The sequence below is a fragment of the Lacerta agilis genome, chromosome 3 (assembly GCF_009819535.1).
Source record: "Lacerta agilis isolate rLacAgi1 chromosome 3, rLacAgi1.pri, whole genome shotgun sequence".
Taxonomy (NCBI): domain Eukaryota; kingdom Metazoa; phylum Chordata; class Lepidosauria; order Squamata; family Lacertidae; genus Lacerta; species Lacerta agilis.
In genome coordinates, this window is record NC_046314.1 from 21,321,107 (window position 1) to 21,346,175 (window position 25,069).

Consider the following 25,069-nt stretch of genomic DNA (forward strand, 5'->3'; position numbering starts at 1 on the left):
AGACAGGAGGATAGACAAATCCTCAATTTTGAATGTTTCTTTATGCAGAAGCTCTGCACTGCTGAAGGAATTTGTTAGAGGAATAGCCAAACACATTATTAATACCTTTCTCAAGAGGCCTTCCTTACATAGGATTGTGTGACTGTGGGGTGGGGTTGTTTTGCACTTACCCAAAATACAACGTTTTCTGTCCTGGAACCCAAATTATGGGATTCACTTCCCAGAGAAGAATTCTTGGTTAGACCAGGGTGCAATTTTAAATAAAACTTGAATACCTTTGCTATTTATCCATACTTGTCACACTTTAAAGGCCTTAACGCCTTGTCATTCTTTGACCTACTTTAATAAGCAAAACCTCTCCTTCCATACGTCTTTGCTACCCTGACCCCTGATCCTGATATGTGACATACTTTACAGATGTTCCTTTTCTCTCCCATCAGGTTTTAGGAACCTGGATGTGAAATGACTGTGTTGCTGTTTCTGTCTTATCTTATCTTTCTCTTATTATTTTGCAGCTGATTTATTAATGCTTCGTTGTTGTTTTGCTGTGTTTCACTTCTACAGTATTATAATTGCAGATTTTGGCTGCAGTCCTACGCACAGTTACTCTAGCTGTGGAGAGAGAAAAGGCAGTGTTTGCAATCCTCCCCACTGTTAAGGATGCTGCCTTTTACTCTTTATCTGTAAATAGCAGACATAGCTCATTATCTCCTAATTTTAGCAGGGCGGTGGGCTAGGATTGGCAAATGGAGCCCTCTGGCTGACCTTTAGGTAGTGATCTCTACTGAACAAGCAGAGGGCTTTATCTCTCAATCGAAGTCCTGGGAACCACAGTACTGAGAACGGGGGATAAAGCTGTGGGGGTTGGCGGGCCACTTCCTGTGGCTCGGTGGGCCAGAGCCAGCCTATGGCTTGTGGGTTGGCTACCCCTCTCTTAGCAGAATGAGGTGGTAGCTGCTTCATACATGCAGAGAGCATTTAACTTCTTCTTTTTTTAAAAAAAACTTCTAACAGTGTGTACCTTGCAAAACCTAGTCCAATAGAGGACTAGGCTAGAATCTTTGCGCCTGTTATGCTGTTTCGACTTGCACATGGTGTACGTATCTGGGGGAAGGGTAGTATTGGATAGTGATATACAGTGGTACCTCGAGTTACAAATGCCTCAGGTTACAAACGCTTCAGGTTACAAACTCTGCCAACCTGGAAGAGTTACCTCGAGTTGAGAAATTTGCCCCAGGATGAGAATGGAAACACAGCGGCAGCAAGAGGCCCCATTAGCGAACGCATGCCTCTAGTTAAGAACAGTTTCAGGTTAAGAACGGACCTCCAGAACGAATTAAGTTTGTAACTAGAGGTACCACTGTATGCACATAGTACATGCATGCATACGGAAACATGTTGCAAACACACACATTCCTATATGTGCTTAGTTCTTTTTGCTCTTGGATTATTATTGAATAGCAGCTAACTAAAAAGTAAGATGGAAGAAAGGAATGGTTAAATGTATAAGATCTCAACTTACTTTGACAATTGCCAGTCCTTAGTGTGACCATTGTGATCAATTTTGCTTTCCTCTCCTCTGTGTTCTGTGACAGCTGCGTGTGGTGGAAACCTCACAGGCCCGGCAGGTGTTATTTTATCACCAAACTACCCGCAGCCGTATCCTCCTGGGAAGGAGTGTGACTGGAGAATAAAAGTAAACCCTGATTTTGTCATTGCCTTGATATTCAAAAGGTACCATTTCTAGAGCCATGCTTTTTTTATTTTTTACAGCATGTGTTTATTTAAATGTCACATTCAAAAAATCACATCATTTATCACTTCATAGCATTTCTAATTACTTTTCCCCCCCAAGCAATGCTCTACAGCCTTCATTTAGAACGTTCTGTGTCCGTGCTACAGGAAGATGTAGAAGCGAATAAGAACTTAAGAGAAGCTCTGTGGGGGGCATCTAGTTTTGCTTCCAACTGTGAGCAAATGCCTGCCAGAAGGGCATCAAAGCTCATGAGTCTAGATGTCCCTCCAACTCTTCAATTCTATGAGTCCCAATTCTAAAATTACAGGGGTGCTGGAGGGGGCCTTGCTGCTTTACTTTTTTGTGATGGGTCTCTTAGCTACTATCTTTACAAGGCTACAGGGGACCATGGATTGACTAAAATGGAGAGGGAGAAGAGGTAAGGGCTGGAAACTAGGTTTTATTAAACTCCCCCCACCTGATTTCTCTGCTGTTTTCCCCTAGTAGCTGGTATTCGGAGGCAAAAAGTTAATAGTTGCTGATAGACTAAGCTATCCACTAAGATAATGCCCATCATGGCATCATGTGGCAGTATGTTCTATAATTAAATTATGCATTGTGTGAAGAACTACTTTATTTTGTCCGTCCCGAAGCTACTACTGAACAATGTTGTTGAATTGCCCAAGTTCTAAAGAGGGGCAACATTTTCTCTCTGCCTAAGCTCTTCACATCCCCCCCCCTAATCTTATATAATTTTATCATTGCTTCCTCCCCCCCATACAAAAAAGCCCTGCTGTATTTCCTGATAAAGAATGTTCCCTTAATTATTTTGGTTTCCCCTTTCTCTCTTTTTGAGATGGGGCCACACACAAGAACCGTACACAATATTACAAATGCTTTGCACAATAGATTTATAAAGACATCATGAGTATTTGCGCTCCATGTTCGGTCCCTTTCCTAATAATCTCTTACATGACATTTGCTTTTTTTAGTACCACTGTACAATGACTTGACATTTTCACTGAGCCTCCCGAGGTCTCCTTCCTGGTTAGTCACAGACAGTGTAACTTTATAGCAGTATACATTTAGATTTGTGGTATGGTGGGTGAAAAGTTTCATATGTTTGCTTTAATAGTGCTAAATACACAACTTGTGTATCAGAGCTTAGTGTCATCTGCCAAGTAAATCCTTTTTAAGGTGCACTTAGAACAGGGCTTCCCAAACTGTTGGTACGTATGCCGCAAGGTATTCTGGGGGATATCTGTATACTTTCTTCTTCAGGACAATGTCACTATCCATATATTAGCAGAGAAACTGGAAATAAGTATTGGACAGGGCTTCTGTACTGTGAAAGCCGTAGAACAGTGAGGACATCCAATGCAGTGATTTAATTTTTCAATTGAGCCGCTAGCACACCAGCTTAGGAAGGATACAAAATGTGATTTGCTACTGCTGATACAGGGCAGTATTAGTACATCTGTGATTTAGTCCATCCCCCCTTGAAGTCAGTGTGAGAACTCTTGACTGACTGCAGCCTTCTTAAATTGGGAGGGGTATGTGTGTCTTATTTGATTTTGAAGAGCTGCAGAAAGTTACATTTCTTTTTTTCCTAACCTGCAGCACTCCATACACATAAGGGAATAGATTGTTCTGTGGCACTTCTTTGAAAATTTCATTAACAGGGTATAAGAATTAATTAAAGTGAATGTGGGATGTAATCACTACATGGTAAAGGTGTTTATCTATATTACTGTATTAGTTTACTCAAAGCAACAGAAAAAGTATAGCCCCCACCAAGTGCAAATCAGTGGGGGGTTTTTGGAGGGGGGGGGACAACATTTAAAAATATATTTTGAGACAGGTAAAAAAGCAGGAGGAATTCATCTCTACTTCCCCAAAGACTGCTATATATTTTACAAACTCTATCAGCTTTTCACCATAAATATTGGCTTTCACCATTTTGGGTTTTCTGCTTTTTATTTCCTTTTTGGTGCTACAACTATATTACCCCAAACGTTAGATGAGATCAGGAGCATTCCATAGAAGATGATTTCTACTGAATCTTGCCTTCCTATGGCATCTCCCTGCACCGTGCTCTTCTGGAGAGTCTCCCCAAAATACCAAACCAGTCAATTAAGAAAAATACGGTGTGGAACCACAATTACCATAAAAGTGTTGGGCTCCTGTTTCTATTCCTAGTTGTTAGGACTTTGCTTAGTTTGTAGTTTTTTCCCTCTCTCAAGGGACTTGCTTCACTCAGAATATTCCGGTACTGAGCCAAAAATGCCCCTCTATTTCCACAACAACATTTGCAGGCCATAATAATGGGTATCATTACAGTGATCAGGGGTGGGAATGATAATAGTAATGTTACAACTTATGAAAGAAAGTGGTGTAATTTTTGCTACAGCTACAAGTTGTCACCACGTTTCTAACAATGCTGTATGATGCCATAACGTTGTTTCAGGGCATTGTGAGACTCATGTGGCAGTTTTACTGGCTAGTAGATAACTTTTTTGCTCAGTGCTGGAATATTTTAGCAATTCAGCCTGGCATTCATGAAGACCTACATAGGTTTTGCATTTTAAAAACCTGATTTGAGCACTCCCAGGTATGTGCTGGGATCAACGTCTTGATTTTCCTTTAAAGTTCATCTCATACAGATTAATTTGCACAATTATTTTGAGTAAAGTAAATGTCTTGATTCCCTAAACTCTAGTAAACAATGCTGTTAGACCTATTTAGTGCTAGCTAGGTAGGTACATGGATATGGCAGAGAAACACAGAATGGTGGTAAATGTAAAATAATATATATAATTTAAGCTACTAAACTTTGAAGGAGTTACAAAAGAAGTTCCAATTACTTTAGTTAAAACTGCTTTCTAGGGATCAGTTAATAGTTCCAGTTAAGCTACTGTTAAAGTAGATAGTGACATTATCATCCTCAAATGAAACATCAACGGAACCCAAAGAGTTCTGAGAAGACTTGTGAACACGTAGGAAACACCCTTAAGCCACTGGAATCTAAGGAACAGGCAAAATATATAGAGGCAAAGGGCTCCATGCCAGATTCTTCCCCATGGAAATGCAGCTTGGGTTGGCATATATAGGATTTTAGCTGCCCATCTTCTTGTACCTATCCAGAAAACACTGAGGGCCAAAACATTCTCTAATAAGTATTAATAAGGAATGGTGGGGGGAGCTTGAACAAAGTGTGGCATTCTGAAATAAATTGCAGTATAATAAGTTAGACTTTACCATTTGTTCATACTTTAGAATGTGGGAGAGAGAAATCCTTTATAGAAGTGTACCACAAATCTTAGAAGTAGAGTTGGAATGTTGATGCCATTATCTTTATTTTTTAAGCAACAACAACAACAACAGAGACATTTTATTTCTTGCTTCTCTATTTCAGTTTCAACATGGAACCCAGTTATGATTTTTTGCATATTTATGAAGGAGAAGATTCCAACAGCCCTCTAATTGGCAGTTTTCAAGGCTCCCAGGCACCTGAAAGAATAGAAAGCAGTGGTAATAACCTATTTCTGGCATTTCGTAGCGATGCTTCCGTCGGCATGTCAGGATTTGCCATTGAATATAAAGGTAAATTTAACAAAATATGTATCATCACATAAAATGTAAACACAATATTTCCCCCCATCTAGTTATACTTGACATGTCGTGAGGGATCATGCATAGGTTTCTGACAAAGTTTGTGAAATTTAGATACAGATTCGTAATCAAGTATAGCTTAAGTATATTGATGGCCTTACTCTCTCATGTATGGCGCATATCATCAACGTGGCTATGATCACAAAAAGAACCAACATCGTTATCATATCAGCTGGACTGATTTTATCATGTAAGCTCTTGTAGGAAAAGCCACACATAGGCTACAAAAGAAAAAAAAATCATAAGGACATTCATTTGTGATGGAAAGCTCTTTTTTAGACAACTCTCTGCTCCCAAAACACTTGAACACCGTTTTTAGAGCCATGCTGTATATAGATATAGAAGCTATTTTTTTGTTCAGTTAATTTTTATATATATTTATTCATATGTCATTTACTCCATTTGTTTAGTTGCTAATTTGCAACTGGTTCATACATTTCTGTAGTCACAGTTCATTTTTGTTTGCCATTGTTTCCAATGGAAAACCCAGCCAGTCTTCTGCATCCTGATACTTCGTTGTTTGCCTCCAAGTTACATTAAATTTTCAGGTACAGTGGTGCCCCGCTAGACGAAAATAATTCGTTCTGCGAGTATTTTCGTCTAGTGGGTTTTTTGTCTAGCAAAGCGGCAATGTAAACTGTGGTTTTCGCTAGACGAAAAAAAAAAGGATGAAAAAATTTCGTCTTGAGAGGCAGCCCCATAGACTTTTTCGTCTTGCGGGGCAGCCTCCCGCTAGACGAATGCCTTCGTCTAGCGAGGCATTCGTCTAGCGGGGCACCACTGTATTCTTCTTCAAGGGGAATATATGGGACATACAGTGGTACCTCTGGTTGCACACGGGATCTGTTCCAGAGCTCCGGTCCGATCCCGAGGTGTGCGTATCCGGATATGTTGCTTCTGCGCATGTGTGCGGTTTAGTGCTTCTGCGCATGTGCGCTGCACATAGAGCTCTTTTGCGCATGCACAAGCAGTGAAACCTGGAAAAATACTTCTGGGTTTGCCGCATACGTATCCCGAAGGATACGCAGAGGTACCACTGTATATATGTTATGCATGCATATATATGTAAGGCATGCTCATGCTTCCTCCTTACACAAACATCAGGGTTCAGAGAAGTTCCTTGTGAATAAATAACACATAATGTGCAGAACCCTAACTCTATCATGCTGCTGCACCTAACACACCGAAGCCTAGTAGTGGTTATACATTAAAAATATATACCATATTTTATTGTTGCAGTGAGACCAATGTACCATGCGACGTAAGTCACAGCATTGGATCCAGACGTGCACTCTGTTGTGCTGAGGGAAACGGGATTCCTCATTTTCTCTTTCTTCTCCAGTGCCCACTTACAGCTATTTTGGAGGATTGAGGGACCCTTCAGAACAGCCTAAGAGATAAACACTGGAGACGCCTTCAGGGGGATCAGTCAAAATTGCCTCCCCTTTTCCTTTTGCAGGAGCCTCTGCTGGACCAAAGTCCCTTCTAGGAATGGAAGAAGCCTTCCATTCATAAACTGGCAATACTGGAAGCAACTGCTTATGCTATATTCTGAATCTCTCTTGGTGGGAGTGTGCACATTAGAATCCCAGTTCTGAAAAGGTCTTATGATTTGACGAATACACTTATTTTCTTTTTGTCTGCTTGGTTTGTTGAACGCCTAAACGGCTTTTATGCCCAGTAAAAAGAACGAGAGAGCTGCTGTTGAGGGAAGATCTTCTCAAACAGAAATGACTTGCACAATTTAAATACGAGAAAATGATGTACATCTGTTTAATACATAACAGTTTCATACATTCTGGGTGCAGATTATTTGAAGACCAATTTGCATACATGTTTATTTCTCGAAGCTATATAAAATGAGAATATTTCTGCTTTATCTGACAGCCGTTCCCAGCCAATCAGGAGATATGTATTTGCATAATACCTTTTGGGTTGTTTCTGAAAGGATAATGTGAACATGCAGATTTCTCTTGTCTCATTAGCTGTTTTTCTTTGCTTGGGTTTGCATATGTGCTTAGAATTCCCAAGCCCTTTCCTCTTAGAGCAGCTCTAGTTTCTTTGTGGAAATAGTATCAAAATGTACAGGACAGATGTAATTAAAGAAAAAGGAGGAAAAGCCCAGTCGAATCATGTGTACCACGACTGCTTTATCAATATAGTTATATAAACATTCTAAAACAATGCTCATTTGTTCAAAGGGGTTCACATGATCCTGCTACCTGCATAGAAAGGATGTTGCACAGCAAGGCTACAAAGGACAGCCCTCCAACTGCCTACATTAAATGGGTAGCCCTGCTCCCTGAGGTCCATGCATATAACATACACGATTGAATATTTGGCAGGGAGTAGAGAGAAAATAGAGGGGAAATGGACTGGAGTGGCTGGAACCCTGAGCATTTTGTAAGATACATTTCCTATTCTTTAAGTTATGCTTCAAAGTGCCCTGGTTCCGTAAAATGTTATTTAAACATAGTACATAATCAGCTCTGAAATGCTGATTCAATTTAGGGAATTAAATCTTTTTACATGCCAGCTGTGGGGCTTCAGTGCCCTTCATAATTTTTCTTCCTGTCCATATTGCTAGCTGAAGTGGAATAAATTATGCACCAACAGCAAATACATACTTGTATTATTTATATAGGTCACAAATTTTCAGTTGTTTTAGTGCTTAATACACACAGCCTGTTTTCTAAGGCTTTGCTCCTATAGTAAGGCTTGGCTCTTTGATGTGCATCCTGTTCTGATTGTTATTGCCATACTGTTTTTTTGTTTGTTTGTTGTCACCATACCACAACGACCACACACAGCCTCAGCAATGCTATGGCTGCCCTCGTATCGAACTTCAGTCGGGATTCTCCGACTGCTGAGTTTGAATTATCTCTACGTTTGCCAGCACATTGACCTATAATTATGAGCCAGTGAGTGCCAATAGACTTTTAAATACCCGGACAATCAAATATTCTAATTGCCCCATCCAGTATAAAAAGTAGCAGCTCTAACTGAACTACTAAGTCCTATAACTGAACTGATTTTTTAAAAAAACAAATTTTTATTGGTTTTAAAACAAATACAACTATGAAACACTTATCCATCAGTACAGCTAATGATGTTTGTTATATCAATTGTCTCTAGAAATACACATACTTTCAACATTTAAACATATTACTTGACATAACCCCTCCACTGATAATACTGAGTTGCTGGTTTGGATTTTGGCCATTGGCATAGTTAAAGAAAGGGACCCATGTTTCTCATACGGTGTCTCTATTCGTTATGCCTTTAATTGCTCTGGCAACAAAAAGAATAACAGATTTCTTCAGCTAGAGTTGAACTTCTTACATGTTACTTACTGTTACACATTACCATTCTTAGTTCTGTATTTATAGAACATTAGCACTTTTTTATCCTAAACTTCAGATTCTCCAGATGCAAGCATAAGCATATTTACACATTCAGAGAAGCAAAGGATTCACTTCTCTTAGGCCAGGACACAGACTCCCACTCCCCTTGTCTTCTATTGGACTAACAGAAAGCCTGCTGCAGGCCTGTATTTATTCCATTTGTTCATTGTCCAACCTGCTACAGTAAGGGTCAACAAACAACAGAGGACACACACCCCTTCCATTCCCCAGTTTTCCAGAGTCCAAGTCACTCAATCCCCTGTGATAGCTTTAAGGCCAAAGACATGGGTGAGCTTTGTTCATTTCCCCTTTGCCCTGAAGCAATCATGGGCATCTGTCCTAAGTTGAAGACAAGCTGCCTGTTTCCCTTTAGCCTAACTCTCTCTCTCTCTCTTTCAATAATTTTTATTAAGTTTTCTGTTTTACATTTCAAAATAAACATTATACATAATACCAGTATCCAAAGACTTCCCTCCTTCCCCTTCCGTGGTTCATTTTACTTGTCTATCAATCCTGCATATTTTACTATAGCCATTTTAGTCAGTTTTCCAATTTTACATCACTCAAATATTAGTTACACTGTTGAATTTTATCTTAATGCTGCCAGTGTTTTCAGCTGTGTGCAATTATTTTCCATATACTCAGCAAAAAAAATCCACTCTTTGAATACATGTTCTTCTTGTTCTCTTATTATATATGTTAAACATGCTAGTTCTGCATATTCTGTCATCTTAAATTGCCAGGCCTCCTTGCCTGGGACCTCACAAAAGAAAACCCGAGCCGACAGTGTTGCATACATACATAATTGTTTCTGACACCTGGGAACCTCTATCTGAACTATTTCTAACAAAATGGTCTCTGGTCTTTTTGGGAAGGTTGTTTTAAACATTTTTTTCCAGCTCATTATAAATCATTTCCCAATATTCTTTAACCTTTTTACATGACCACCACCCCCCTTAGCCTAACTCTTACCCATGGCCTATTATGGGCTTGCAGCTGTTTGCCGCTCTTTGCATGTCGAGGCTTCCGGCCAGCTCCCACCCCAGTAACTCAGACATCACACAGTAATTTTAGTTTAAGGTTTTTGGCATAATTTTGGCCACAACTTTATTTAAATACAGCCAATGTGAGTGGTTGCTTAGGCATTGGTTACCGACTACTGTCCCCCCAGCCATGGGACAGCTGACATTCGCTTTAAGGGCGAAGTCAGGAAGGGTAAACACCTAAGGGAGAAAAGGAGTCGGGCCACGACCCACGGTTCTCCCCCAAATGCTCCCAAGGACTCTGCGTGGCCCTAGCCCCCCACCACTTGAGGTGGGGGTGGACAAAAGCAAGAAGAGCCCCTGGATTCCTTTAACAGAATACCCTTTTTGCAGGGGTAGGCCCAGCCAATTCCATACCCCTGCCCAGCGCATTCAGGGGTAGGCCCAGCCTATCCATACCCCTGAAGCAGCATTACTAGGGGCAGGCCCAGCCTATCCTGACCCCTAGTGCGAGCAATTTTAACCAATGCCTAACCGCCAACCTTACAAGTTGTGACGATTTGCTACGCAGTAGGCAAAACCAGTGACAAAAGCCAATCAGCCACTGGACAAATTCCTACCAGGCTCCTGTTCCAAAGCAGACAACCCCATGACAGGCATAGCAAGGTCAAGCAGCAGGACACCATTCCCTAAAGTTAGGGAGGGCGGGCGGGAGATCCGTTGCACGCAGCAAAAGTGAAACTAGAGTTTCACAAACACAGGTTTTATAGGCAGCACCTGTCAATCATCAAGTGGCAACATACCCAACTCCCCAGCGACTCGCCCCAACCAATCGCTAGCTGTGGCCAAACCAAAAACTGCCCAGCAACTGGGAGCTGCTCCTTTAACCCTCCTGCAACCCGTGCTCTCTTTTAAGGGAGAACCCGCTTTATCACCAATATTCTGAGAGAGCATGAGGCCCTTTTTATGTTGGAGAAACAGGCATGTAGAGCACATGTATAAAGCACATGACTTCCCTCAAAGAATCATGGGGACTGTAGTTTCATCTTCAGGGAGCTACAATTCACCTCCCCATTAATAAACTACACTTCCCAAGATTCTTTGGGGGGAAGTTATGTGCTTCAAACGTGTGCTGGGTGTGCTTTAAATGTATGGTGTGGATCTGCTCTAATTCATCCACCGACTGTTATCTGAAAAGATAAGGGTCTCTACCCTGCTGTCCTCCCCTTTCATGTTTTTGCTTCTCTAATACATTTGGAAGTGATAACAGTACTCAAATGAAGAATGATTATCATTAAAGCTCAGCTTGATTCTTACGTTTTATCCCACGAGTGCTTGTGGACTGGCATCCCTAATGCCTTAATTCTCCTTCTCTCTCTTTCTCTTTTTAATTAGAAAAACCACGGGAAGCTTGTTTTGACCCCGGCAACATAATGAATGGAACTAGAATTGGAGCAGACTTTAAACTCGGATCGAGTATTACTTACCAGTGTGATTCTGGCTATAAAATTATCGATCCTTCCACTATCACTTGTGTGATTGGCGCGGATGGAAAACCTGCATGGAACAGAGTGTTGCCATCTTGCAATGGTATGTACTGAATTGGAGGGTGCTTTCTCTCTGCAATTGCAGGCTGGAAGAACGAGTTCCATGCTATTAGCCAGCATGAGCCAGTGTGTTGGGCTAATGGGGGAAGGGAGGGGTGGGGAGAGGAGAAAACCCACCTTCTCTTGCTGCTCACCTTTACTGCTATTCTCATTACTGATGATATAAGGAAAGGAAAGGCTGGAGTGTGTTTTGGAGGAGGAACCCATCTCTATTGAGTGCCCACTATGCAATATCTCAGGTTCAATCCCCTGTGTCTACTGTTAAAATAATCAGGTAGTGAGTGGAAGTGAAATACCATTGCCTGAGATCCCACAAGGCTTCTCTCAGTCAGAGTAAACAATATGGGACCAGATGAGCAAATAGTCCTATGAGATTGCAGGCAGCTTTCTATGTTATGTTCCTAAATCTTGCTTCAGTTAGCAGATGAAGAAGATCCTTTTGAACCTAATTCTAATTTAGTAAAGCCAGGTGGATGGCCCTGCCAGCCTCCCACTGATAAGCTGTTCTTGCTTTAAGGCTCATCAATACTTCCATTTGCCCATCTGCTGCTTTCCCCCAGGTTTAGTGCTGAATCGGAGCAAACATCCATCAAATTTGTTTTGATTTATTGCTAAAGTGTGGGTTTTCTAGGGGAATGCAGTGGGGCAAAGGGAAAACCACTCTGACATACAACAAGCAAAAAACTGCTTGGACCTGTGCTTTCTAGGCATGGAACAGGCAGAAGTGTCGACGAGTCTTTAGTGACATTATATGGCAGAATGGAGTTCTTAATGGAGTTTTATTGAAAGTGAAGCACTAATTGTTGTGTTTTTATATTTAAATAACTTAAAATATGCTGGTTGCACTGAGGTAAAACGCAGATGTTTTAAATCATTAAATTGTGGAAGATTCTCTCTCTCTATTATTTCTTATTTATCTAAAGACTTACCAAAACTTCTCCAAATTATTAGTTTTCTTCCCAGAGGTATTTGCATATGGTGATGCAGTATTGTTGCTGATGATGATTGTTGTTGTTGGTGATGATGTTGTTGTTGATGATGATATGCCAGTACATTTTAAAGTAGTAAATATCAATACAGTTTAAAAACAGAAAATAATTCCTCAAGGTTAGCTCATGGTTTCTTTGCATGAGACGGGGGTTAGTGTAAAGCTTTTGATTGATGGAGTGTATAATAAAAGGTTAAAAACCGGATACTGAAGCCTATGAAACATTAATTACTTCTCAAGAGGATACATTGACAGAGCAGTCCAACTACTACCTCCACCACACCTTACACCAGTCTCAATGGTTGACTTGAGTGGAGATGTCACTCTGTTCAGTTCTTCAGGCTGAGCTGTCCTCCCACTGGTTGCTGAACAGACAGGTGCGTTTCAAGGGAGGGCGTGTGCCCAATAATCCTGGCCCCCTTTCTGAGGCCAATGGAACGATGTGATTGCAGATGTGGCAGGGGCTCCACCTCTCTGCGGATCCCTGGAGGCAGTGGGGAGTTTGGATTGGACCTTAAGGCTGGAATTCTGCACACCCTCATCTTGGAAGCAGGCCCCATTGAAGAAGTGGCTCTTACAGGATGGCACTATATTTAGTATTATTTTGAAAGCAGTATGCTGGATTTCTATTTCTTGAATAACCGCTATTCCCTATATTTTAGCTTGAAAGCTTTTATGTCTCAAAGCAGGATATGAATGCAGGTTTAAAATCTAAAGAGAATGTAGTTACTTGGTAGAAAAAAAGTCTTGGCAGCTGCAAGAAAGATTCAGCCTTTGGCAAATAATGGACATCTTTCATCTGATTGCTGACAACTCCATTTCTGTGTTTCAAGCAAACATTGCAGCAGAATCCCATTGGGCTATAAAATGCATACATATTTCTAGCTATATGCACACACTATCACCCTGTAGCATCACACAAGAAAGTTGTCCTTCCCCTGAAAAATGTCAGGCCACATTTTCTCTCACCTATCCCTGAAATCGTTTTTTGTTTTTGTTTTCTAAGGCTGGTTTTATTCCTTTGCCCAGCTCTAATATAGATAGATAGTCTTGGATCCAGTGAAGAGTAACTGGAACTCAGTTCATGCAACTAGTATTTTCCGCCTGCAAAGTAACTCTTGAGGGGCAAGGGACCCTGCCAGAATGACATGATATGTGGCACATGAGCTCTCGTGGGGATGAGAAGTTGGCAGAAGTTGAGGGAGGAGGCTTCTCATGTGGGTGGAAGTGTCTTTCTGTCTTTTTTAAACCACTGATTTTTTTTCCGAATGGGGAATATCATTCTTCAAAGCTGCAGTTGAGAAGCTGTGAAATGTGTATACATCAGAGAAGTGGCAAATTATCACCTCGGTGCCACAGCGATCTTGCTGCACACAGACTGCAGACTTGCACACAGGATGTTTCTTGGTAACTAGGAAAGGGATGTGTTGAGGATTTCGGTCTAAATCACTATTTATTTTCTTAGTGCTATTTGAGGGAAGAAAAATCTGAGAGTAGTGTCACTTGCTTCTCTGCACACAAAGGCTTCTGTAATATCAAGTCTCCAGGGATACTCTCATTTTCTGCTTTCAAAGCTAAAACCTCACATTTGCTCAAGGATATATGTTCCATACAAGTTTGGAAATCAGGGCCGTCAGAATGGAACTAACTTGTACAATTAAGTTGATTGTGCAACAGTGATTCAGAGCAACCTTAAGGCCTGTTCGTTAGATTGCATAAGCCAGATCTATGGTTTGAATCAGATCAGGGAAGTAGAGCTGGAGAAGTAGGCATTTAACAGTGCAATCCTATTTTTGTTTACACCACATAAAGTTCAATGGGCGTTAACCTCAGGTAAAATTTTATAGGCTTCCAGCTTAACTCTCCCTGTGCCATATTTTCCTTATCTAAATTACCCCCAAAGCTAGTTTTGTTTGTTTGTTTGTTTTGGCAAGGGAGACATACAAGTGCCTCTATTTGAACAGAAATCAAGTAGATTCAGTCACAAATCTCCCAGTGGCCCATCAAGTTCGGCCATAAATGGACCATCTTGGTTGATTTCAGGTATTTTAATCTATTTATCAATCCATTTTCCCTTCTCAAAAATGTCCTCGTGAAAAAAGAAGAAAAGGTTGTAACATACAGTTCACTTCAAAGTTCTGTGCAGGACCCAGCACACAGTTGGAAAGGAGGATTAATAGAAGGAGCAGCAGGAGGAAACACAACTCACCTTCAGGGTTATTCACTAAAATGTTATTATTTCTGCATCAGACCACCATCAAGATGCTCCTTGAGCTGCATGCTGTCAGCACTTACCAGGCAGAGACATCTGTGGAGTTTGCACAGAACTGAGCTGTGTAATTTTTTCACCTTAGTGGGCAATGAGAAGCATGATGAATATGGAGTTCCATTTTTTTATATAAAGGTTAATAGCCATTGACATAAATTTTTATTTAAATGTACTCGACATATTTGTCTAATCCTTTTTTAAAAGCCATCTAAACTAGTGATCATCACTACATTGTGGGGTAATCTATTCTGTAAATTAATTAGGAATTATAGGAAGAAACACATTACTTTGTTTGCTCTGAACCTACTGTCAATCAGCTCCACTGCATCCTGGGAAAGAGTAATATCTACTGTGTTTCCCATTACCATCTTCTTTTTTCTAATTTAAAAAAAAAAGCTTGGATCTTTTAAGGTTTCCTCTGCAGAGAAGATTCTCTAACCTGCTGATCATTTTGATTGCCCTGTTCCATAGGTTTCCCAGAAATACAATAAAGCAATACAGTATCTTTTTTGAGACCATAACTACAGACCATATTCTTAACTTGAGTCCACCATACATTTATATAATAGCACAGTAATATTTGCCATCTAATTTTTTGTTTCTTTCATAATAATCCTAACATCATTTTTTCCTTTTCACTGTCACAGCAAAGTGAGCTGATGTTTTCAATAAGCTTTCCACTGTGACCTCGAGATCTCTTCCTTGAGTAGTGACAGCCAATTTAGACCCCATCAACGTGGATATGTCTATTTCAAGTGCATCACTTTGCATTTAAAGTAGACATATACATTGAATCTAATCTGCCATTCTGTTGCCCAGACACCCATGCTTTTCGAGAAGTTCACAGTCTGCTTGGTATCCTCTGCCATGTTGGCTTCTTCAGTATTGATTCCTGATTTATTAAATCAGTTATAAATAAGTTTAATAATACCAGTCCTAAAACAGCTTCATGGGACCTCATTCGTTGCATACATCCACTGTGAAAACAATCATTTGATTCCCTGCCTTTTCCTTCTGTCACTGCTACTTTCTTCTAGCTAGTACTACACAAGATGATTATGATTCTTTCAATTTACATTCTCTCCTAAAGGAGTCCAGGGCACTAGACACAACCGTCATATACATTAAGAAAACAAAACCTGTTTTAATACATTCTAAAAAGAGCTCAAGCATTCTCAGCAAGTGATCTCTCCATGTCAGTTCCTCAGGAATATTTGGAGTTGGATGAACTATAAAGGAACTCTTCTCTCTTAACTCAACTTAGTGACATGCCACTGACATGTGGCCATAACTGTGGACTTCAAATGGCTGAAATCCTAAACACCTTCTAGAGTAAGCTCCACTGAACACAGTGGGACTTAACTACTGAGCAAACATGCATTGCCAGCACATTAAATGTGATGAGTTCTAATCTGATTGCAGTTCAATAGCACTTTCCCTCAGTTTAACATTTACACGTTTTCTTTTTTCCAGCTCCCTGTGGGGGCCAGTATATTGGCTCAGATGGAGTAGTTTTATCACCAAATTACCCTCAAAACTACACCGTTGGGCAGACTTGTCAATATTCAATTACTGTGCCTAAGGAATTTGGTAAGTTTTATTCTGACATGTATTTATCCACTAATTCTTTCATTCTGATTTTGTTCTCGGTGTACAAGTTGCTGAACTAAACCAAAAGTATTTGGTTTCCCATGAATGAACACAGCTAAACATTGTATGGAGCTCCCGAATATTTATCAAGATTATTATTTTTATTCTATTTTGCAAGAATAGTTTTAAGGCTCTACAGTCTCCAGGGCAATCAACCACAGAAGATACCAATAATCAGAACATATAATTAACTATAACTGTGTACATCAGTTTTTATATGGGAATAACAATTCATTAATTTTTGCTCACACACAGTATTGGAGACAACAGCAACAACGTAGTAGGGTTTATTTTATTTAAACATATGGCATAATCCAAAGATCTGAGTCTCCAGTTCTACCTGCCAAAGGGAGTATTGGCTCCTTTCATTCAAACAGTAACCCACTACCACCATCTGGTAACCTTGAGTAAACTTCCAGGATGCATTTAAAATATGGGATTTGGGGAGGACTTGTCTGCGACTGAAAAAAAAGGGCAAAAAATCGCACTGGGTGTACCCAAGCTCTTTGAATGTCAAGAATTGCTTTTGGACCCTGATCCATGTACTCCCCCCCCCCCAAAAAAAAAGATTAACGCACACAAAATGAAATACAAATTAGAGATGATTTTTGTAAAATGGCTGATTTTCCCCATTCTGGGTTGGTGGCATTTGTGGCCCCTCATGGTCCTGCACCATCCCCGGGCAGCCAGATTGTGCAGGTCAGCTGTATGTTAGCATCCATCCCTGGTTTGTTGCATCATAGGGCAGGATTGCCTGCCAAATCTCCCAATCACTGGACCCCTAGTGGGCGAAGCCTCACTGGTGGGCCGTGAGTCAGAAGTTCCCACTCCGGTCCGCCAGTAACAATAGAAGCCAACCACACCAGCACCCATCTGCATGGTCTGCAGCATATTCAGGGTACCATGTTAAAATGGTCTCATTGGAAGTCTCTGTCAAGAAGCCAAGGGTGGAGCATATGGGCCATAGAGGGTGTCCTTCACACTAGTCATCTTGTAGAGGCCATAATCCCTGGCATGACCCTGAAATGTCTCAGCCCTCCAGCAGGAGGCTGCGGCAGATATGCACCCAATGTCTGAGCCGAAATCCACCTACGCCTGGAATCAATAAAGTTGTGGCCGATTTTATCCCAGATGGTTGTCCGGTTGACTTTATTCAGCGCACACTTGCTATAGACACAGCACTCGGAGTGGTCTTGGTGTTGCGACTGGGACCACAACTTGTGGAAACACCATAGAAACCTGTGACATACATTTGGCCCAGATTGGGATGGAAGGGATCTATTTCTCAAATTAACCATCAACTAAACATAGCATGCTATAGAATGAAAGGTTACTTTAGTTAATTGGATTTTAAAAAATGTTGTTGTTGTTGTTTGTTGTTGCTGCTGCTACTGTTACTGTTACTGCTGTTATTTGTTAAATTTCTAAACCATCCTTCTTCCCAAAGGAGCCCAGGGTGGCAAACACCAAAACAATACTGTTAAAAATAAAATAAAGAAACCAGGTTTTCAGCAGACCAATGTTTCTTCCAAACCAGTTGTAAACAATTGGTTTTCACAGGGAAAGCAGCAGAGCACCCCCCCCCAAAAAAACCCACTCAGACCCATTACTTGAAATCACTTGAAATCAAGGGTCAAACAGAAGTTTGGATGGGCCCTTAATCTAGGCAGATTTTTTTTAGTCTTAGCTAGTTTGACCTCTGTGTCATGTGGTGTCAAACATAAGATTTGTGGGCCTCATCAGGTCAATTTAGAGGGCTCCAGTGTGACCCACAGCTAACCCACCATTCTTCATACATGTTGTTCCATTTTGTGTGGTAGAAAGCCACTAATTCACTCTTTGCTGTTGTGTTGAAGCTACAAATGCTTAAGGATAGACATATTGCCACAGCTGTAAGAACTGTATTTCAGCTTCCCCAATTTATGGTGGAATTGATGGTTTGGTGTTGAGTTCAAGTAGAACTAACATTTTTCAGTGGAAAATTATTGGCTTTGCCTCAGATGTCTACGCTGGGTGGGAATTTCCCCTCCAACTCATTTGAGCTTGCCACCACTGGATTGGGCTAATAAATTGTTCCTATAAATTCTATATCCATGAGAAATGTTTATTTTAACTGAAGTGTGTGTATGTGCTTGACATAAATAAAATTCCTCCTTTAGAGATATGTATGGGGGTGGAAGGGGGGTGGATGGCCAAACTAACAAAAAAAAAAGTAATCGTTTATGTTGCAATTTAAAAAGAAGCTTATTTTTTAAAAAACCAAAACAGAATTCTCTTTTCCCTTGATACTGAGGAGATACAATTTCATAGTAGGTAAATGCAGTTTTGTCAATGAGGGAATTAACTAAATTCGATCAGATAACACATTTCAGTGATTCATTGTCTTATTCAGCTAACTCCACTGTGCATCATGGGAAGAATTGCATTACTCTTTGAATGAGGGTGGATTTTTGGTGACTTTAGACCAGGAATAAAGTATGAGTTAATGTATCTACAACATTTTAGTTCCCAACAGATAACACTACACTTTGTTACTGTGTATTTCTTTCCTGCCTGCTATAGAGGTTATAAACGAGAGATGGATAAAAGTCTGGAGCATTGGAGCATTTAAATAAGAAATCACTGAGCATTCAGAATTATTAGTGTCCTGAGATGGCAATTACAGTAAAAGCCTATTTGAGTTTTATACAGGAGACATATTTACGACATTAAAGTATGAGTTACAAAGTGCTTCCCCCCACTCACCTTGTGGTCAAATAGACATGTAATTTCTTTGCGTCATAGTGCTGCTGATTAATTCTCTGACATTTCCCCCATACATAACATTTTTAAATCTCAGTAAATTTCCTGAGAAAACCTATGGCTGAACTAATATTTTAATAGTTAATAAGGAGATAACCGTTAGAAGTAATATTTCTACTAAATGAAGATTTAGTATTTAATATTTCTAAAAGGAAATGAATATTTTTACCATTATGTTACAATGAAACAGTGTGAACATTTATAGTAAGGAAACCGCACCTTGGTTTCTGAACATTTTGGAAGTCGAACAGACTTCTGGAATGGATTCCGTTCAGCTTCCGAGGTACCACTGTATTTTGAAACCTAGTTTATAGCAAAGAAAAACCATGACACAGGGTAGAATGAGTTCAGTTTTGCCTGTGGCTTTTGCTGTTGAACGCACACGAATACTACTTGGTCTTTTGATTAACATAAGTCTACTATCATAAAGACTACACAAACACCAGTATTTGGGCATGTGGGTCTTTTGCATCTGCTTGCTGTATAGTAATGAGCTGAAGCAGGTTATTCCTTTCTACATTGTTTTGTTGGGAGAACAGAAGGGATCCATTCTGTTCTGTCCAGGCTCTGGTGTGAATGCCCTCTTTGAACCAACTCAGTTTGGAGTATGCAAGGAACGGACCTAGCATGGGCTGTTCTGGGATGGTAAAAAGGTAAAGGGGCCCCTGACCATTAGGTCCAGTCACAGACGACTCTGGGGTTGCGGTGCTCATCTCGCTTTACTGGCCGAGGGAGCCAGCGTACAGCTTCCGGGTCATGTGGCCAGCACGACTAAGCCGCTTCTGGTGAACCAGAGCAGCGCACAGAAACGCCGTTTACCTTAACGCCGGAGCGGTACCTATTTATCTACTTGCACTTTGTGCTTCCAAACTACTAGGTTGGCAGGAGCAGGGACCAAGCAATAGGAGCTCACCCTGTCGCGGGGATTTGAACCGCCGACCTTATGATCGGCAAGCCCTAGGCTCTGTGGTTTAGACCACAGCACCACCCGCATCCCTTCTGGGATGGTACCTTACTAGCAAATCACGGCTGTTTCCCAATAAAAGAAAGTGGGGAAGTGGTGTGGTGCAAATACAGCACAGGAGTGCCAGATTGGCTTCACTGCCCAGATTCCAGGTGTAACAGATTTTGGAAACATTCCTATAGGTATGCAACTACTGTGAACAGAAGGAAAGTAATACATTTGACATACCAGCTATACTTCTCCCTCCCCCCGACCCCTCATTCAGAGATGGTGAAAATCTTGAATGGCAACTTGCCTTTCCCAGAAAGCACAACCCAGGCATTCAGTCTTGTTGCCTAGAAGGCAGCAATGCCTATGCTACACTCTCCAGAAATGTATTTTTTCTGACAGGAGAAGCGTTGTCATTGCAGTAATCAAATCTGCAGAGACCTTCTATGCTTGGATCCACTGGCTGGAATGAAGGTCTGACCCTTGCCTTGGGAGACTCTTTTACATATACTCCATGTCATTACCTCTCCCCAGCAAGAGCCTTGGGCATATTAAAATGTAGCTCTCTGCCACCTCTCCCTTTCTTTCAAATTAAAGTCAACCCACAACTCCAGGCACAGTGCAGCCAAGTCCGATACCAGAGCTGGTCTTGAGGCAAATTCCAGCAACTCTTTTTGTACCTTCCCAGAAATATTCTGCTGTCTTCCAACTGAATAAGTGCATGCCACACAAAATGTAACTTCTTTGCATTTATATTTTCACATTCATAGATCTTATTTTAGTTATATGGAGATTTTCATTATTCCAACAACCAGGCTTTCCACAATGTAATCACTATGTCAGGATACTTCTGTGCACCAAAATATTTTTTGAATATTGCCTCACTAACAATACTTTACAAATGTCAGTGCATAGAAGGTTGTTGAATTATTGGCATTCACAATGAGAATCAATAATGTACAAACAACAAGTTGCTTTAGAAAAAACAGCAGCATAGATGAAGCATAGCAAACAATCTTCCTTTTATCCCCAAAGAACTCAAGAAACTTAAGCTAATTTGTCATGTTTTACATTTAATATGCACTTCATTTCTTTTATTATTTTTTCCCCAGTTGTGTTTGGACAATTTGCCTATTTTCAAACAGCTCTAAACGATGTAGTAGAATTATTTGATGGAGAATACCCACAGGCTAGACTTCTGAGTTCACTTTCTGGATCTCACTCAGGTAAAAATATATTTCCTAAAAAACACTTCGTGAAAATATTCCCATTTTTTATTTGTCTTTAGATTCATTGTTTCCCCTAGCCATTGCTGCCGTTCTTGTCTATAGTTTTTCTTTTTCTTTAGTAGATCAATGTGAGATTATGCTGCGAAGTCAGTGACGTGATAACCATTTAGATTGAATTTAACTATGATGTAATCAGAGCAAATAAAATAAGTTCGGAGTGAGGACGATGCTTCTTGGATTAGTTACATATCTAATTCCACTCAATCAGGAATCCAGTAGGTAGCTGCTTAGATGTGTGTAATTTTCTGAAGTTCAGAGGTGAATGCCAGAACTTATGTTCCAAGAACAGAAACATCCACATATGAGAGATATATGAACATGCATGGAGGAACTCAAGGGTTTTCCAGTATAAAACATATTTAGGGGGAAAACAACATTTCCTAAGTATACTCAATGGGTATGGAATGCTGCCTGACTGTTGGAGTCAGTGGAAGGGGAACAGAAACCTAAGCAGGAGAGGGAGTGGAATATTGAGGAGGAAGGCATATGCAACTAACTGGAACAGTGAAAAGGAACATTCCACATCACCAGCGTTTTGTTGCAAAACTCAGGGCTAAGCCCAAAGTAAGACATTATAAGTAAGAAGGAAGCAGTGCAAATAAGCAGGTGGATGTTTTCTTCAAGCTGTTCAGAAATGTAATTTTTAAAAAGGTGTTTTTGAACATGCTGCAGTTTATTTATAAAAAACGGTACTTAGTTTCAGCAAAAGTGAGTTATATATACATTTTTTGTATTACGTCTACCAATAAAATCGTAATAAAAACAACCCATCTCAAATGCAAATGTTTCATGCTTATGTGTATAGAACACAGGCTTCTGTCTCTAGTTATTTTGTTCATGATTTCTCTCTGTTTATTTTCATTTGTAGGAGAGACTTTGCCCTTAGCCACATCCAATCAGATTCTCTTGAGGTTTAGTGCCAAGAGTGGAGCATCTGCCAGGGGCTTCCATTTTGTCTATCAAGGTATTGGTCCTTTTTCCTTTTCCTTTTTTACCTTCTTGTATTTTGTGGACTGTGTTGCCTTGGCCCTCACTGCCAGAGGAAGAACTCAAACTCCAAGCTCCAGTGCTGCCCAAGGCTTTCATGCTTAAATCTGATGGGTACACAAGGTAAAATACAGGTTACAAGGTTCAGCAGGTACATAGGAGGCAGAATGCAAGGCTAAGTCCAATCAAACAAGTAACACCCACCCACACCTTCTTTAGAAGAGCAGGGCGGGTACAGCTATTGGTGTGATAATAGCTTGCCTGAGACTAGGCAAGCCAAGGGGGATTCCTTCAAGTGGGCTGGCTCTAGGAGGTTTGTCTGTGCTGGTGTCTATGTGTCCATGGAGATGTAGTCAAGGTTGTCTCAGCATCACTTACTCTCCAGAAGGGAAGGCTCCTCACTGGCAGGAGCAGGCTCTGGAAGCAGGAGGTTACGAGTGTCCAGTATTGTAGGGACAGGGCATTCTTTTGACAACCTGCTTCACCCCTCTCCAGGATCCACATATCCATCCTCCAGGCCATCTGTACCCCTTCCCAACATCAGACACTACTTGGGGTCTTCATTCCATTTCCCCCATCTTGCTCAGGACCCTTCTTCTGGGTTCTCAAGCTACATGTCCCTGAATTCTTTCCATTCCTCCTCAGCATCTGATCACCCCCTCTACAGCACTTCCACATGGGGTCATGACATATGTATGGCCTCAGTAGCACCAAATATATATATTTTGTCTCAAATAGTCATGGGAAATGTGGTATGTTTTAAGTGCTTTTCTAATTGACTCATGGCATGTTTTGCAATCTTAGCTGTTTTCTTTACTTTCACAAGGTGTGTTATTTGTCGTCTTGATTGTGTTCGAAAATTAGATTAGGCATCTAACTCTATAGGGTACGCAGTACCATGCAACCTGGTGTCTTAACCCATGCGCTGAACTCCTTATGCGCAGCATTCATATGCCAGTGATTTACAGAACAGCACAAATCCTCTTTGGGCAGTGGTGGTGGAGGAGGACATAGATGTCCAGCCCTGCAAGGCTAACTTCACCACCTGCTAGCTGCCACCCTCATCATTACATTCTGGTGACGACCCCCCCCCCCCACCTGCCAAGTGGGTGTGGGGTGGAGTTTCCACTGGTAAGATCACCTCTGCTGCCATTGTGTGATTCCCCTTAGCTTGACCTAACTATCGAAGCCAATTTTCATGGGCATTGGAGGCTACAGGGACTGGGGGAATTGGCCAAAATCTTCTTCCTTCCTCTTCCATTAGTGAAGTCAATCACTGGATCACAAATTCCTTCTGTGAGCAGAAGGAGCAACTGAATTCCACCCTACAAGACCTGCTCCCAAATAAGGTGTATGGGATTGCAGCATTCATGATTTTGAATACTTTGGACAGCATCCAGTGTTTTTCTGTATAAATGAAGGAACCTCCATTAGAGTTGTGCTATTGAAAGGGGTCACTGTAGGGGGGGAAGTCATTGGATGTGGACCTATGTGTTGTTGTTGTTGTTGTTGTTGTTGTTGTTGTTGTTGTTATTGTTGTGTCAGTCTTCTGCTACTTATAAAAATATAGTTCCAGATTCAAGGGTTGGGGGTGGGTAGCATTTCATTATCATGTAACAAACAAATTGTTCAGCAGTGTTTTATTGTTTGCTAGTTTGGGGAGGGAGGGGTAGTGTTTATGTTTATTCATCACTGGCATTAGGATATAGGATTACTCTGTCTAGTGGCATTTGAGAATAGGAAATGCTATTCTCAGCATCTCAGAATGAATCAAGTAAGTAAGCCTGCTTTATTTATCTCTGGAGAACTTTGCAGCTAGTCAAGTTTCCATTTTTGGAAGATGAATGCATTAGGGTCCCTAGCTGCTAAAGCTTTAGCCAGGGCCATGCGGCTTGTGGCATTTAATTAGATTTAATAAATATGCTACCACAATTTGGGGATTTTCAATCTTCTTGTGAAATATAGGAACAGATTTCCCAGGACTGCCTGCCTGCTAATGTTAAGATACCTCTGAGAGCAGCATCCCCATTCCTGAATGAACACTCTAATCTGGCCTGCAAAGTCAATCATTTTATTTATCACCCAGTATTCCAGATTGACCCTATTACATGTTTGCTTTTCCACTAGGCTGATTTCTATTTTGTTTCATAGCACTAAAAGATGAATAATAATTACTACAGAAAATGCAATTTCTCTCTGATACCATCTAAGAAGACTAACTTGTCAACATTATGGTTTAGAATTAGACTGAGGATTAGGAGGGAGAGGACGCCCACAGCTAGCCTGATTGTATATTCTGATCACAGCTAGTGAAATATTAGATTTCAAGCTTTGGGTTTTGATATAATGGGGCTTCCTTCAACCCCCCCCCCCCAAACTAATGCCATTTTCTCAACGGATTTCTTTTTGTCTCTAATAAACTGCCCACCTTTTTGTTATGACTCACATTTCTTTATATTTCATACTTCACAAAAGCAGGATGATTAGCAGTAACATGAACGAGCGAAACCTCTACAAAAAAATCCTCAAAAAACAGTGTTGACATTTTATAATGTTAACTACCCTCACATTTTCAGTACAATTGGGCTTTAAAGGGAGTCATTTGCTCTCATTTCCATAATTATGCCATGCTGGCTTATTTCCTATAGCTCTCTGAAACATCCAGTGCTGGCCCAAGACATTAGCCCTTGCAAAGCCTATATGGTTTACTCTAGCGAGAAGGAACTCACAT

The 25,069-nt window shown here is 40.7% G+C and overlaps 1 protein-coding gene across 1 annotated transcript in view; it reads left to right on the forward strand.

The window, feature by feature from the left end:
- The window catches only part of CSMD1 (CUB and Sushi multiple domains 1), a 930,570-nt gene that overhangs the window by 781,415 nt on the left and 124,086 nt on the right, over positions 1-25,069 (forward strand). Inside the window, exons 28-33 of the mRNA XM_033142996.1 lie at positions 1,596-1,734; positions 5,151-5,338; positions 11,190-11,384; positions 16,132-16,248; positions 21,175-21,288; positions 22,220-22,315. Of these exons, the coding sequence (XP_032998887.1) occupies positions 1,596-1,734; positions 5,151-5,338; positions 11,190-11,384; positions 16,132-16,248; positions 21,175-21,288; positions 22,220-22,315 (849 nt within the window). The remainder of the gene's footprint in view (positions 1-1,595; positions 1,735-5,150; positions 5,339-11,189; positions 11,385-16,131; positions 16,249-21,174; positions 21,289-22,219; positions 22,316-25,069) is intronic.